This window comes from Lactuca serriola, chromosome 7, assembly GCF_051521515.1.
Source record: "Lactuca serriola cultivar US96UC23 chromosome 7, Lser_US96UC23_V15, whole genome shotgun sequence".
NCBI lineage: Eukaryota > Viridiplantae > Streptophyta > Magnoliopsida > Asterales > Asteraceae > Lactuca > Lactuca serriola.
The window spans coordinates 25,495,164-25,512,855 of NC_136414.1; the positions used below are offsets into that span (position 1 = coordinate 25,495,164).

The 17,692-nt window shown below is 43.3% G+C and overlaps 1 protein-coding gene across 1 annotated transcript; it reads left to right on the forward strand.

The window, feature by feature from the left end:
* The first annotated feature begins 12,591 nt into the window (after positions 1–12,591).
* On the forward strand, positions 12,592–16,166 carry LOC145063577 (G-type lectin S-receptor-like serine/threonine-protein kinase At1g61490). The gene is made up of 7 exons (XM_079011172.1): positions 12,592–14,026; positions 14,097–14,213; positions 14,406–14,596; positions 14,697–14,907; positions 14,994–15,231; positions 15,313–15,460; positions 15,765–16,166. The coding sequence occupies exons 1-7, from the start codon at positions 12,721–12,723 to the stop codon at positions 16,059–16,061; spliced, it is 2,508 nt and encodes an 835-aa protein (XP_078867298.1). The 5' UTR covers positions 12,592–12,720; the 3' UTR covers positions 16,062–16,166.
* Positions 16,167–17,692: the final 1,526 nt, after the last annotated feature.

Genomic DNA, 17,692 nt, shown 5'->3' on the forward strand with positions numbered 1-17,692 from the left:
GAAATTTTTGGGTTGTCACAAATTCGGATACACTCTCGGGTGTGTCTGAACTCAAGCTGAGTAATTTGTAAAATTTTTGAAAGAAAATAACTTTTCTATAAATATTTTTAAAAAGAAAAGGGGTGTGATGTGTGAAATCGGCTGAGCTCAAGTAAGTATTTCCCAAAATACCCATACATGTGTTATACTTTTATTATGATATGAGTATATGAGAATTGCATGCTATATTAGGGCTAAAGATCTGCTTAGGATTGCATGATAGGATGCTAGGAGAGATGCCTTTATATTACTATTGATTGAGCCTGTAGAACTACATGCTAGTATGGGTATCGGATATTGGATAGAATGGTTTGTTTAGGTGATGCATTGGTTTGGACTACTAGATGCTTGAATGTTGCTTGCTTTGTGTTGTTAGAGACCCCAATGATGTTAGCTAGCTATTAATCGAATACGTTAAGTTACATGATTATGGGGACTAAATAATTTTAGAAGGTTAGGTTCAACCCTATTGCACAATTCTTGTTTGATTCCAACCATTGTAGAGATGGACCTAGTGGTTGAAGAATTATCTAGTGTCGGTGACATGTAATTGTATTCATGAGGTAGGTAGAATGTAACAACCGAAAAATACAACCAATTTTAAATTTTTCAAAAACATCTCGATTCCAATAATTCTTTACAAAAAGGTTTTCAATACAAAGCATTTATCATATTCCCAGAATCATAACACCACAAAATCATGAGGAGCGGTACGATTACGCCTTCGCCTTGCCACGATCTCCTGAACAACCTGAAAACATGAAACCACAACTGTAAGCCCGAAAGCTTAGTGAGATACCCCCAAAATACCAACCACAAATACCATACACTCATAACATGCCATAACATATCCGATCATAGAACAACCATGCTCTCCGGGTCTACTGTGTGACTGTTCCGCTGCACCGGCCAACAGTCCACCTGGTCCACCCTCTGAGTCTATCCGCATACATCGATTCTGCAGTGTGATTGGTCCGCCCGTTCCCGGGCCTTCAATCTCGCTGGTCCAATCTCTGAGTCTACAGTATGACTGGTCCGCCCGCACCGGGCCTTCAGTCTGTCTGGTCCACTCTCCGAGTCTATCCGCATACATCGACTCTGCAGTGTGATTGGTCCGCCCATACCGGGCCTTCAGTCTGTCTGGTCCACTCTCCGAGCCTTCGGCACGTCTGGTCCGCCCCTAACGGGACCTACAGCCTATCCGGACCGCTCGCTGGGCCTACGGGGCAACCGGTCCGCCCTGGGTATCTTGGCCTACTGCACACAGCAGGACCCGCCTCAACCCAACTCCAGTCCAAACATCCATGTGCACATACATACATATATTCATAAAGCAAATCACAGACCTCAAGCAGCTCTAACAGATCACATAACATGCCACTATCCTAACCAGGATACCGACCTAACAGATCACCAACATAGCATCTCCCTATCTCTCTGGATACCGATCTCAATCAGGTCTCTAGCATATACCATCCTAACTCACAGGATGCAACATGACAAAGCAGTAACATAATAACAACTACCCGGATCTCAATCCGATAAGGGCCGGCCTTGGTGCCTTAGACCCCGTTGATATAGTGAGGATAACTCACCTCGAAGCTGCCGACTGAATAGATAATCCAAGCTACTCCGATCACTGATACGATCTCCACCACTGGTCAACCACCAATGCGCTGAACTCAAAACAACAAACAATAATTACCAAAATGCCCCTGGACACCATTGGTCAACCCTTGGACAAAGACAAGGTCAAAGTCAACTCCTGACTGACCCTACTCGCCGAGTCAACCCTTTGACTCGCCGAGTTCCCATACTCAGACTTCACCCCATCCGCGACCTAACTCGCCGAGTCACCCCGAGACTCGCCGAGTCCAACAACTCAGAGTCCACTCGCACACAACTCACCGAGTCATCCCTTGACTCACTGATTCTCGACTCGACCAGAGAATATCGGAACTCTTCGACAAGACTCGTCGAGTCCAAGAACAGACTCGCCGAGTCTAAAGCTATCATCAACCTACTCGCCGAGTTGTTCATACACCTCGCCGAGTTCAAGGCTATCTTCATCCGACTCGCCGAGTTGTTCTTCCAACTCGTCGAGCCCCAGCTCATCTTCAAGCAACTCGCAGATGTTCACCCATGTGACTCGCCGAGTACCACCGATCTGAATCCTTTCAGAAGCATTCCAGGCCATGCAAATGATCCAAAACCTAGATCTAGCCTTATACAACTCATCCATCACGTAAAGTGGCAAACTTTACGTAAATTCCAAGAGATCTAGGCCTTAATCACTTATAACTAGGGTTTGGGACTTGCAAGCTTCACTAAACACTCCAACACAGGGACTTTCATGCTCTCTGATTCTCCTCCCTTCCAGATCTGAGGTAGCAACCTCAGATCTAACCCCTAGACTTCCATTTACATTCTTAGACAAGATCCCACAAACCCCAAATTGAAGAAACAACATACAATCTGACCAAGAACGAGATATTACCTCCAATGGACGCCCCCAACTGCAATGAAGTTGATTCCAAGCAAAGCCCCTTGCCCCAAGCCTTCAATTCCCACAAAATTCCTTCAATAAACTTCTCCAATGCTCCAATCCACTCAACAATGGAGCTCCTCTGCGATTTATGGTTTTCTGGAACTCAAGAGGGAAATAGAGAGGCTGGGGAAGGAACATAATGTTCCTTATATAGGGCTCAACCCCGAGAATTAGGGTTTTCTCCACCCAGCGCCTACTCGCCGAGTCCATCTCATCGACTCGCCGAGTCGGCCACTTAACACGCGACCAAATCGCGACTCTACTCGCCGAGTCCAGCCATGGACTCGCCGAGTCACTCTTTCCAAATAACACTTTTAGCCCTTCAACTCTACTCTTGCTATTTCGGGATGTTACAATTCTCCCCCACTTATATTAGGCTTCGCCCTCGAAGCCTATAGCAGCTCAACTCCAACGATACTCCCACTACGCGCCACCTGGCCTCAACTAGACCAGGTCCCTCGAGGCATACCTAAACGAAACTCGAATACACTTTCCTTCCCTCACGGTGTCCTGACCACCGTCTCAAATAGGGCACCAGATTCACCCTCTAATAACTTCACTTAACCCCTGAGAATTACCCATAATGCAACACTGCTCCAAATCACAACCATCACTCGACTCATAAAGACTAGGAAACCATGAACCGTCGGATCCCCAATCCGAATCCCACTCTATCCATTCCGTGACGACGGAAAACCCATTCTCTGTCACAGAGCACTCCCACGAGTCCTCCTCTTACAAACACATACACATACTGAACTAGTTCCAGCATCCCCAGGTTTGGAAAACCCGACACACTGATGACACCCTCAAACATCCCTCAGGATGAACCACTAATACATAACCAATACCCTGAACAGAATCATACCGAGAGTCCAGGACTCTCCCCCCTGCATCCTTTCCAAGCCTCAGGGCTCTACACCTGCGGAATTCCCTCCGCAACCTCAGCAGACATCCCAAACCGGATGAGCTCCTACTTCACTGCCGTGAACACGATGCTCAAAACCATACCCGAAATACTCTAATCATAACTCTGCTCTGCAGCTTTCACTTTCGTGAATTTGCACTCCCTTTCGGAGTTACACACCTTTCCCTCTTCCTTTTCCAAGGAATCTACTTGGCCACATTGCCACTCCAACACGAGCCACGGTGCTCGCCCAATGCGACACCACCCTTTTTGCGTAACCACGATTCACATACTCTGGCTCTCATTGCAGGGGCTCTCAAGCCCATGCACTCTCTCAACTCATCAAAGTCACTACCCGGGGCCAGACCTTCCAATGCAATCATACTGCAACATACACAATCAGCAATCTCAAACTGATCCAACAATACCCGCAGAGTCTTCAGCATGACTGGACCGCCTCATCAGGCCTTCAGTCCATCTGGACCACTCTCTCAGAACCTTCAGCCAATCTGGACCGCTCTCAGAGCCTTCAGTTTGGCTGGACCATTCTCCGAGCCTTCGGTCTGACTGGTACGCCTTCCGGCCCTCAGTCTATCCGGACCGCTCACTATCAACCAACATTCCATGCTATCCCCCCTCAGGATTCCTCCCATGCATACCGTTCTAGCCCTCTAGGGGTTCTGAACTCTAACTCCATCGACATACTCGATCCCGGCCTGCTTCCAGGCCTCCATAACCAATGCCCTAGGTCTGTATCCCGCCCCGCATGCCCGACACTCGCTCCTATCAGCCTATACTCTAGGCTGATAGAACACTGCTGAATCCCAACAGATAAGCACCCTCAAATACTCATCGATCTCCCGGAGAATTCTCCAATTCTCCCCCACTATAGCACTGACTAACAACCGCCAGCCGCCATCAACGACCTTCCAAAACAAACCTGCACCAAGAGACCACTTACACACGGGCCGCTTCCATAAGCCTAAACAACCCTTAGCAAAACACATCTCCTCACTGATCAATCCGCTCAAGAAGAATCCGATCTCCAATTATCCCTTCCACGAACGAAGATGCTACCTGACGTATAACCCAATGCCGCATCTCCACTAACAACCCTTACTAACGATAACCAACGAAAGCACCAAAACACTAACCCTAATCATATCAAACCCTCAGGGAGCAACGGATACCAAGACGAACACTCGAAACACAATCCATAACCCAAACCACAACCCGCAAAACGAAGAATATCACAACGAAACCCAAACAATTACCGGCTCATGAACATTACACCACAATAATCACAAGATAACAAGACATCAAGAAAGAAACATACCCGCAGCTGTCTCTGGCACTGCCCTGACCTCCTCTGCAACAAGCTGAAAAACACGACCCTGAGCCCTTGGGGGCTCCGCTCCACCCTGACCTCCACCTGTGATCCTCAAAGTGGCCGGTGCTAGAGCCTGCACCGATCCAGCAGCAAACCGTGGACAGTTGGCCCTCAAATGTCCAACCTGATGACAATGATAGCAGATCCTCAAATCCCGAACTGGCGCTGACTGCCGACAATCCCTCGCATAGTGCCCATCCCTTCCGCACTTGCGGCATGCACCACCGGTCCTACAAACCCCGGTGTGACCCTTCCCACACTTCCCACAAGTGTGGCTGCTCAAATCCCCCACTCTAACATCAATGGTCTTGGACCGTTTCGGCGCCGGCTGCGACTGCACCGGAGCCTGCCTCAAATCATGCATCTGCAACTCAATCTCTAACTCACGCCGCCTAGCGGCCTCCTGCAACTCCAACAAGGTCTCGCACCTCTACGCAGACACAAACTGTCTGATGTCCCTCTTGAGCATGCTCAGATATCGGGACATCTGGGCCTGCTCTGAAGCAAAATCTGGGCAAAACATCGCCCTCTCAGTGAACATCCTGGTGATCTCAGTCACCGACTCCGAATCCTGCTTCAGCTCAAGGAACTCCTGAGCCAATCTCTCCCTCTCAACCTGCGGAACATAACGAGTACTGAACATTTCTTTGAACTGATCCCATAAAACCGCAGCCCTCTGTGCCTCCGAAAATGACCCCGTGGTCAATCTCCACCAATCCTTCGCCCCGAGCCTCAACAGGTTCAGAGCACACCTCACTCTATGATCAGCAGGGCATGAACACGTGAAGAAACATCCCTCCACGTCTGACAACCACCTCATAGCAACAATCGGGTCCTGAACTCCGTCGAATGTGGGAGGCTTCGTCCTATCGAAGTCCCGATACTGAAAACCCCGACTAGCTCCTCCCCCTGCCGCTGCTACAGCTGCTGTAGCCGCCGCGGCAGCCGTCTCGGTGAGAGCCGCATAACGCTCATCAAAATACTCAACCATGGCGGTCTTAATCGACCCAAACAGCTCTGGCAACTCAGCCCGGAACAACTCCGCAATCTCCTCACGCAGGATCTCACGAATCCTCGCGTCCAACTCGCTCGTGCTCATCTGACCGACAACCTTGGGCGGCACCGATTCGCCCGAAACCCTCTCTCCAGCTCCCGATCCTGACCCAGATCCACTCTCATCATGCCTCGGAATCTCCATACTGAAAGGAAACAGCATACAAAATCTCAGACTCTTCCCACACCCTGGGATCCAACTCTCCCTCAACCCACCCTAGAGATCATGGTTTCCCTGATACGCGTATGGGTCCTGTGCTTTCAGTAGTACGGGCCCATACTACCTTCCACACCTACCCACATTTGTATGAAGTACTACCACAATACCCTAGAGAACATGCGTAACAATAATCAACCCTCACCACTAGAGAAACACTGAGAATCTCCCATAAGGGACCCTAGGCTACAGGCATCACAAATCAGGCAACATATCATGAAATCCTGAAGATCCCTAACCTAACACTAGCATGCTGTTCTATCAAATCTCAAAAACAAATAATATGCATGGTATTTTGGGGTTACTTACTGGCTCCGGCTGATCGTACCTCCGCGTCCTCCTTTACTCATTTTTGAAAACCGTTTTTAATTACTCTTTCGAAAACTATCCTCGATTTGAGACTGGAGTCACACGAGTGTTTCTCCAATTCACTCAAACCAAGGCTCTGATACCAACTTGTAACAACCGAAAAATACAACCAATTTTAAATTTTTCAAAAACATCTCGATTCCAATAATTCTTTACAAAAAGGTTTTCAATACAAAGCATTTATCATATTCCCAGAATCATAACACCACAAAATCATGAGGAGCGGTACGATCACGCCTTCGCCTTGCCACGATCTCCTGAACAACCTGAAAACATGAAACCACAACTGTAAGCCCGAAAGCTTAGTGAGATACCCCCAAAATACCAACCACAAATACCATACACTCATAACATGCCATAACATATCCGATCATAGAACAACCATGCTCTCCGGGTCTACTGTGTGACTGTTCCGCTGCACCGGCCAACAGTCCACCTGGTCCACCCTCTGAGTCTATCCGCATACATCGATTCTGCAGTGTGATTGGTCCGCCCGTTCCCGGGCCTTCAATCTCGCTGGTCCAATCTCTGAGTCTACAGTATGACTGGTCCGCCCGCACCGGGCCTTCAGTCTGTCTGGTCCACTCTCCGAGTCTATCCGCATACATCGACTCTGCAGTGTGATTGGTCCGCCCATACCGGGCCTTCAGTCTGTCTGGTCCACTCTCCGAGCCTTCGGCACGTCTGGTCCGCCCCTAACGGGACCTACAGCCTATCCGGACCGCTCGCTGGGCCTACGGGGCAACCGGTCCGCCCTGGGTATCTTGGCCTACTGCACACAGCAGGACCCGCCTCAACCCAACTCCAGTCCAAACATCCATGTGCACATACATACATATATTCATAAAGCAAATCACAGACCTCAAGCAGCTCTAACAGATCACATAACATGCCACTATCCTAACCAGGATACCGACCTAACAGATCACCAACATAGCATCTCCCTATCTCTCTGGATACCGATCTCAATCAGGTCTCTAGCATATACCATCCTAACTCACAGGATGCAACATGACAAAGCAGTAACATAATAACAACTACCCGGATCTCAATCCGATAAGGGCCGGCCTTGGTGCCTTAGACCCCGTTGATATAGTGAGGATAACTCACCTCGAAGCTGCCGACTGAATAGATAATCCAAGCTACTCCGATCACTGATACGATCTCCACCACTGGTCAACCACCAATGCGCTGAACTCAAAACAACAAACAATAATTACCAAAATGCCCCTGGACACCATTGGTCAACCCTTGGACAAAGACAAGGTCAAAGTCAACTCCTGACTGACCCTACTCGCCGAGTCAACCCTTTGACTCGCCGAGTTCCCATACTCAGACTTCACCCCATCCGCGACCTAACTCGCCGAGTCACCCCGAGACTCGCCGAGTCCAACAACTCAGAGTCCACTCGCACACAACTCACCGAGTCATCCCTTGACTCACTGATTCTCGACTCGACCAGAGAATATCGGAACTCTTCGACAAGACTCGTCGAGTCCAAGAACAGACTCGCCGAGTCTAAAGCTATCATCAACCTACTCGCCGAGTTGTTCATACACCTCGCCGAGTTCAAGGCTATCTTCATCCGACTCGCCGAGTTGTTCTTCCAACTCGTCGAGTCCCAGCTCATCTTCAAGCAACTCGCAGATGTTCACCCATGTGACTCGCCGAGTACCACCGATCTGAATCCTTTCAGAAGCATTCCAGGCCATGCAAATGATCCAAAACCTAGATCTAGCCTTATACAACTCATCCATCACGTAAAGTGGCAAACTTTACGTAAATTCCAAGAGATCTAGGCCTTAATCACTTATAACTAGGGTTTGGGACTTGCAAGCTTCACTAAACACTCCAACACAGGGACTTTCATGCTCTCTGATTCTCCTCCCTTCCAGATCTGAGGTAGCAACCTCAGATCTAACCCCTAGACTTCCATTTACATTCTTAGACAAGATCCCACAAACCCCAAATTGAAGAAACAACATACAATCTGACCAAGAACGAGATATTACCTCCAATGGACGCCCCCAACTGCAATGAAGTTGATTCCAAGCAAAGCCCCTTGCCCCAAGCCTTCAATTCCCACAAAATTCCTTCAATAAACTTCTCCAATGCTCCAATCCACTCAACAATGGAGCTCCTCTGCGATTTAGGGTTTTCTGGAACTCAAGAGGGAAATAGAGAGGCTGGGGAAGGAACATAATGTTCCTTATATAGGGCTCAACCCCGAGAATTAGGGTTTTCTCCACCCAGCGCCTACTCGCCGAGTCCATCTCATCGACTCGCCGAGTCGGCCACTTAACACGCGACCAAATCGCGACTCTACTCGCCGAGTCCAGCCATGGACTCGCCGAGTCACTCTTTCCAAATAACACTTTTAGCCCTTCAACTCTACTCTTGCTATTTCGGGATGTTACATAGAAGATATTGGAGGGAGTCTTTTCTGCATCTGATAGAGGAGAGTGTTGGGAAGGGAACCCTAGGAATCCTAGGAGATATATTAGCACATAGGGTGCTCTGTAGTGTAAGTGAAGTAATTGATAGTAGAGAGGTGACTTGGAGGATAGGTATGGAAGGTAGTATTGGGCTCATACTACTAAAATCACATGATCTGTACCCGAGTCATGGAAAGTCATGATGATTATGAGGAACTTCTGGAGTGTGCCCAGATGTCGAGCTTCTGCCCTGAGGGGTCGAAGGTGAGGTTCGCTGTGGGCTATCTAAGGAAGCGAGCCCAGGATTGGTGGGAGGAAGTTGGTTATGCTTTAGGATCACCAGCTATTGAGGCCATGACCTGGCCTGACGTTGTGACCCAAGTTCGAGCGGAGTTTGCTATGGCTGTCGGGGTACAACAATTGGCAAGGGAATTCCAAGACTTGCGCCAGACAACTGAGACTGTGGTGGAGATCACCACTAAGCTCCAAAATAGAGCTTTATTGGTACCTCAGTATGCCAAAGACGAGGAGATGAAGAAGATATGGTAGCACGACATGCTGAGAGTGGATATTAGGGAGTTTGTTAGTATTTCAGCTTTTCAGACATTAAAGGATATGATAGCTAGAGCCCGGGAACAGGAGATCGATTTGGAGCACCTCGGAAAGAGAAAGGCAGAGTAGGTGCAGACAGTAAGGGGGTTCAACAAAGAAGCCCAAGACTTTTTATTCTAGATTGAGGGGTCAGCAGAGTCGGAGCTGTTGTGGCAAGTGCGGCAAGGTGTACGATGGGATTTATAGAGCGGGTGGTTCATGTTGCGATAAGTGCAACAAGACTAGTCACTTTGATAGAGATTGTACTACCACCACCCAGGTATTGGGTCTAATTTTCTTTCATTACAATCATAGTGGCCACAAGAAGGTTGATTGTCCGAGTTTGGTAGTAGGAGTGGTTGCAGCACCGGCTCCAATGACATTGAGGATCACTGATGGCCGCTACGACAAGGCGGAGGCACCAGTCGTGAAAAGTCGAGCTTTCCAGTTGACAGCCGAGGTGGATCGTGGAACGCTAGATGTGGTTACTTGTATGTATCTTATCCTTATCTTATTTTATTGTTTATTTTTCTTGGTTAATGTGTATGTGGTTGTATAGGGACATTCTTAGTGAACGGTGTTTCGGCCTTGGTTCTTTTCGATTCAGCCGCCACCTGATCATTCGCATCTCTTGCGCTCAACAAGAGATTTGGTGACGCTCCTGGGGAGCTTAATTATCCGTTGGAGGTGGAGATCATCGATGACCATCCAGTGAGAGCATCGAGGGTTCATCGGGCTTGTATTCTAGAGTTATTTCGAGATAGGTATCTGATCGACTTGGTTCCTATTGGTTTGCGCGAGAGCAAGGTTATCGTGGGGATGGATTAGTTGAGCCCTAATGGGATGATGATCGATTGCGAGCACCAATTAGTTCGGGTTTGAACCCCAAGTGGGGGAGAACTAGTTATTCATGGTGAGGGTGCTCAGCTTGGACCATCTCTCTATTCAGCTGCGAGGGCTAGGAGATATCTTTAATAGTGTTATTCTGGTTTTGTGGCCTACGTGTTGAATACCCGAGAGGAGGAAAAGAAGACGGCTGATGATGTGCCGATCGTTTGGGAGTACCCTGATGTGTTCCCAGAGGATTTACCTGGAGTACCTCCGGAGAGGCGGGTTTAGTATCGTATAGATCTGGTTCTAGGTGTGGCTTCGATAGCCAAGACACCTTACCGATTAGCACCACCAGTGATGCAAGAGTTGTCTATATAGCTGCAGGATCTGTTAGACAAGGGGTTTATCAGACTGAGTAGTTCACCCTGGGGAGCACTAATATTGTTTGTAAAAAAGAAGAATGGTTCCCATAGGATGTGTATTAATACTGGGAGCTAAATAAGCTGACGGTGAACAATCGTCACCCACTCCCAAGGATCGATGATTTGTTCGATCAGCTGCAGGGCACATCTTGGTTCTCAAAGATAGATCTACAGACTGGATATCACCAGATGAGGGTCAGAGAGGAAGTTATGCAGAAGACTACTTTCAAAACTCGTTATGGTTATCACCAAATTAGGATGATAGTTGTCTTTGTTCGACTAAGAGGTGAGTCTCTTCATTGTACTTGTGGGTCGAAGGCACCAATGTCGTCCCACTGGATTATGTTTGTAGGTTGATAGTTGTCTTTGTGACACTTGCTGGTATGCATGTGTGTTTTTGTTGTCTTTGTGACTGTTGCTGATATGACTGTATGCTTAGATGTACGGGTGGAATAGACCCATACCGGTTAACAGATATTGAAGGAGTTGAAATAGACTCGGGGTCAAATAGACCTGTACCGGTTGAAAGATATCGAAGGAGTTGAAATAGACTCGGGGTTGAAATAGACCCGTACTGGTTGAAACAAACCGAAGGAGTTGATATAGACTCGGGGGTGAAATAGACCCGGTTTAGCTTCGAGTTGTTATGAATGTTTAGTATGGGGTATTTTGGGGAAACTTACTAAGCTTTGTGCTTACAGTTTTATGTTTATGGTTTCAGGTACTTCTGGTTCAAAAGGGAATGGTCTGGCATGATAGCACTGCATCCACCAATTTTCCACATTCTATGATTTTGTTATGTGCTCTGATGATTATATGACATGTTTTATACTCCGATGGGATTTTCTTAATGAATGAATGGTTGTTTGACTAACTGAAAGAAAATTTTTCACTTATAATTTTTGGGCATTACAAGATGTTTGCAGTTGTGGTCCGCAGACTGCAGATGCTTTAACTCTTAATAAACAAATAACACTTTAGTTTTAATTAAATTACATTTGCATGACACCCCATTTTTAAACATCTTGCAATGATATCAATAATGAATGGAATGGAATGGAATATGATATTCTTAAGAGGACAATGCGATGAGAATTTGCATGAGAACCCATTTTTAAAAGGATTTTTTTTATATTTCACGGTTTTAATTAAATTACAATTTTCTTTTTCAAAAATAACTAGAAAATATATGTTTTGTCATAACTTAATCATAGAATTTAATGACTCGTTCATTAATTGTAATTACATGATAATAGAGTTAAAATATACATTTTATTAACATATAAATAAAAATAATCCATATGAAAATTCATTCTAATCCTAAGACAAACAAAACGTGGTCATGGAATTTAATGACTTTGTTCATTACCTAGTCCATTTCATTCATTCACTCATTTCATTCCATCCAACCAAACATATAATTACTTCGATGATGAGGTAGCACAACAATCGTTTCAGAATGTGACTAACCTACACTAATACTAGAGTTCATGCCTTGCACCATGTAACATCTTATGCTCTGATTCATGATTTTGACCTATACATTCAAGATCAATAGCAGGTAGAGGATCAAAACAATGTTTACTTTCATTATGTTGACTTTATGTGGTTTTAACCAGATCTATGATTAATTGTACTACTAACCCTCAGTACAATATCACTTTTTTATATATTGTGGTTGACATCAAAGTAGATAAAGTATAGCTATCAGGATATTAGTCTTGAGTTCTTTAAAAGATAGACCATGTCATATTGTGAAAAATCAGATTTCGATCAGAAAAGTCAAGTGTTTATCACAATATGAAAAGAGCACCGACCAACAAATGAAAGACTTGGCTTTTAGATTAAATATGATCATCATGCTAAATTGATAGATTGTGAATTTTCCAAATTCTAAAGACTTAATCTGCAAAAGGGTATGGCTATTACAAGAGCCACTTTTGTAAACTTTTTATGCATGACAGGCATGTATATCCTGATTATTTCACTACAACACTGCAAGTCAACTGATATATTGACTAAAGATAGTCCAATCTCATTAGAGCAGACTCTTGTCTCTTCCAATCAAGTCTTTGAGCTAGGGTTCTTCAGTCCAGGTAATTCAAGTAACCGATATCTCGGTATATGGTTCAAAAATATTCTCCCAAGAAAGTTTATATGGGTTGCAAACAGACAAAATCCAATCTCAGTTTCCGACACAAATTCTACCCTCACAATTGGCAACAATGGGAACCTGGGAATCCTAGATGATGACCAAAGGACTGTTTGGTCAACAAGCATAAAAGTCCAGTCAAACGAAACAATCGCAAAGCTTACAGACACAGGATGTTTTGCTCTTAACGATACCATCTCAGGGTTGACTTTGTGGGAAAGTTTTGACTATCCTGGTAACACTCTATTACCAGGCATGAGAGTTGGGACCAATGGAAAAACACAAGGGAAAGATTTATTGACATCATGGAAAAGTGATAAAGATCCAACACCTGGAGATTTTGTAGTTGGGCTTTCGGGAGAACAACCACCACAGGCTTTCACATGGCATGGTGTAAAACGGTATTGGAGAAGTGGGCCATGGGATGGAGGAAAGTTTATAGGGATACCAGAGCTAGATTCTGGCTACTCGAATCTAATGACTCTCATGCCTGAAAACTCACAAGGAGGAGCATACATCAGCATTAACATTCATAGCTCATCAGATATCAGATGGCTTTATTTAAGAGATAATGGTGTGTTGGAGTTGAATTCCTTGGATGATGTTCGTAACATATTGGAATTTAGTTGGGAAGCACCTGCGAATCCTTGTGATGTTTATGGAGTTTGTGGTGTTTTTTCAATTTGTACAAACAAGACTCTTATTTGTGAGTGCTTAAAAGGGTTTGTTCCACAGTCAAAAGATGAATGGAGTATAAGTAATTGGACAAGGGGTTGTGTAAGGGGAAATGAGCTTTTATGTGAGAAGAATGAAAGTAGTTTGGCTTCTGGAAAAGGTAAACCTGATAAGTTTCAGGTAATAAGTGGGATTAAGCTCCCAGATCATTATCAATACTTTCCTTACATGGATACGGATGATTGCAAGAGCTTGTGTTTGGATAACTGTTCTTGTAAAGCGTATGCCTTTGTGGAAGGGATAAACTGCATGATTTGGGAACAAGAGCTTATTGATATCGAGCAGTTTTCATTTGGTGGGGAGAATCTTTTCTTGCGCCTTGCCTATGAGGAATCAGGTAAATGCAAATTCTTGATTTTTGTAGACTGTTCTTACTTCTTTATAAGGCTATTAACACATGTTTATAGGTGAAGAAACAAAAGGAGCAGCAGTAGCAATTGCCATCAGTATCTCAGCCATAGGTGGTGTACTTGCCTTAGGTGGTTTCATATTTTGTTTATACAAGTGGAAAAAATATAAAAAGGGTAAGAAGATACGATTTATGGTTATCTAGATACTTTTACCATAAGATAGGGAAGAAAGACAATTTATTCAATGGTTGCTGCTCTTAGTCTAAAGCACAGCCAAAAGAATGTTTGTTGTCAAAAGAACCCATTTCTAATTTAATGGACTAACTTTAGATATCTCATTTGTGTGTCAAAAATTTATCTTTGTAGGAAAGAAAACAAGGTTGAATCACTTCAGTTCGGAGGATCATATTGTTTTAAAGGATACGCTACAAGAAGATGATCTTAGCAAGGAGTCTTATGAATTGCCTATATATAAGTTCCAACAAATAATAGCTGCCACTGAAAACTTTAGCTACAGAAACAAACTTGGTGAAGGAGGATTCGGTGCAGTTTATAAGGTAATAAACTAGTATTTACAAACTTCTTTTTTTGCATATTTTCCAAGCAATTAATTGACACAAAACCAGCACTAAGTATTTTCATAAATGATTAAAATAGGGAATGTTAGATGATGGACAGCAGATAGCAGTGAAAAGGCTGTCAGGTCACTCTGGGCAAGGAGTTGAAGAGTTTAAGAATGAAATCGTGTTGATTTCTAAGCTCCAACACAGGAATCTTGTTAAACTTTTGGGTTGCTGCTTTGAAGGGAAAGAAAGATTATTGATTTATGAGTACATGAGAAACAAAAGCTTGGACACCTTTCTATTTGGTCAGTTTGAATGGATTGATCACTTTTCATTTTCACTTGTAAAATCATCATAATTTAGAAATAACTTGTATTATTGTATGAAATAGATCCAAAGAAACGTATGCAACTTGATTGGGCGACTCGTTTCAACATCATTCAGGGAATTGGTCGTGGACTTATTTATCTCCATCGGGATTCTAGTTTAAGGATCATACACAGGGATTTGAAATGTAGCAATATTCTACTAGATGACAAAATGAATCCCAAGATATCAGATTTTGGATTGGCACGTACTTTTCAAATGACACAAGAGCTCGCAAATACTCGCAGGATTGTTGGAACATAGTGAGAATCATTCATTTCACATGTAGATTTGTGATTCTTGAGAACATTCTAACAATCGGCTTTTTATATTATTAAATGCAGTGGCTATATGTCTCCTGAATACGCCATGAGAGGAGTAATTTCAGAGAAATCGGATGTATTTAGTTATGGAGTAATGCTATTGGAGATTATAAGTGGTAAAAGGAATACCGAATTCATACATCACGAACAATTCTATCCACTCGGACACGTAAGTATAAAATTTAACGTACAAAACCATACCACATAACTTCTCCCATTTACATATAACAGAAGACATACCGTTAAATGTGACTTGAGATTGGCCCGGCCCGGTTCTATTTTTGGTTTACGTTTGTACTTTGACTATATATAACGGCTATAGGTTTTATTTGTGCTATAATATCGGTTCCAAGCTCATGAATAAGAATATTATCTCATGTGTGGACGTAAGTCACATTGATCGAACCATGTTAAATATTATATCTTTTTGTGTGCGTGTGATTATTCTCGTTTATTCCTGACACATATTTCAGGCATGGAAGTCATGGAATGAAGGGCGAGGATTAGAATTGATCGATGAGACATTAGGAGAGTCAACAGAAGGTTTGAGATGCATACACGTGGGACTTCTTTGTGTTCAGGATTTGGTTGAGGATAGGCCAACAATGACAGAAGCAGTGTCTATGTTATGCAGTGAAACTCACCTCCCAGAGCCAAAAATGCCATTATTTACTTTACAAAGGTTGTCTAGTACCAATGGCATTGGTCAGGAATTCAAAAACATGTGTTCTAGAAATACAGTCACTCTATCCATGATGGAAGGGAGATAGCAAGTAATTGAGCTAACATATCTATTTGTTATATATATGTATGATTTGTAATTAGGTGACTTGGCTCTCAAGCAAAATTAATGTTGTATGTTGTGATCTTGGTAATAGTTTCTTGTAATACACATTCGTATGTGTAAGATTATATGTGAAATCCAAGATTATCTCTCTAAAAAAGATAGAAGTAGATTACATGATGCAAAAATGTAACTCTTTTATTAATAATTCAACAACATGAAACATAACACATTAATCACCAACATTACATATAACAACTAGCATTGTTCACATCAAGTACATTGTTATAGTTACATAGTTTCAAGTTTTGAAAAGTAAGATAGATGATATTACACAAAATAATTCCATATATTCTTGCAAATCCTTCCTGCTTAACGGTTACCTGACAATACAAGTTATTTTGAAAACAGTCAACGTATATAATGTTGGTGAGTTCATAAGTATGGTTGAATAAAAGCCTTTTTATCTTTCGTAAAAACCCAGAAAATCCGATATTTTTTGTAAATTGTCTGAAAATGATGTGAAAATCAAGTATAAATGCATGTATGAATTTCATAGTTATAACTTATATGAGTGTAGTTTAGATTCATTGTATTATGAATAAATGATAAATGTATATGAATAATTTCCTCAGAAAATCCGATATTTTCTGTTTTATAACAATGTCTAGATTCTTGTATCCTTAAATAAGTCGTTTTGCATTGATACAATCGAAGAGTTTATCTTTGAAAGGTTAGATTTTTGGTATTGAATCCCTATATGAGCCGTTATAACCATGCATGATAATGACTAGGTTGCCCGTCTTGGCATTTTTTTTCCAAATGTTGGTATTGCTCAAGATTTTGTCGCCCTAGACTGGCCTAGTCTAGATGTAGCGAACAGCTAAGGCGCGAAGGGTCACCTCGTATAGATCTATACACAAACTCCCGCTTTCCTACCAGGAAACTCTGATTATAACTACAAGCTACGATTGTACACTCAGAGGTGCCAACCGACATGTCTCACTAGATTCTCAACCCCTTTTTGTACTATGTGTTTAATGTTTACGTATATGTGGTATGTTTTTGTATTCGAAAGGTACATATATAAGTATACGAAGTTTAATGATTACACATAAGTATAGTTACAGTCTACTAGCATGTGAAATTTCCATTTCAAGCCCTATTAGCATGTAATTAGACCACAAAGGCCCAATAACATGTAAGAGGGTAATTTAGGCCCAATAGGCATATAAATGGGCCACAAGAGCGCAATAAACATGTAATTTATAACTTAGGCCCAAATTAACATGTAAGTGAGTCGCAAGGCCCAATAAACACGTCATGGAAAACATTATTGATACACTTAAATAGGCCCTTAGGGCCCAATGGCCAAGTAACATGAATATTAGGTCCAATAAATAATTATCGACGTATTTCGTTCATTTGTTTTGTTTCGTCGTTTGTTTTAGCTCGAGGTTTACTAGATTGATGATAACAAGCATTCATTTTGTAAAAATGACATTTTTGGTCAATAATCCTACAAATTTTCAATTAAGGCCCAAAGTTTTGTAAAAATTACATTTTAGTCCATAATTCATAAAAATTTGCAATGTTGTCCCAAATATTTAGAAATTC

Excerpts from the sequence above, each read along its gene's own strand:
- LOC145063577 (XM_079011172.1), top strand. The coding sequence starts at position 12,721 with ATGGCTATTACAAGAGCCACTTTTGTAAACTTTTTATGCATGACAGGC. Across the intron at positions 14,597-14,696 it reads GATTCGGTGCAGTTTATAAG|GGAATGTTAGATGATGGACA; the intron begins GTAATAAACTAG and ends TGATTAAAATAG. Across the intron at positions 14,908-14,993 it reads CTTGGACACCTTTCTATTTG|ATCCAAAGAAACGTATGCAA; the intron begins GTCAGTTTGAAT and ends TGTATGAAATAG.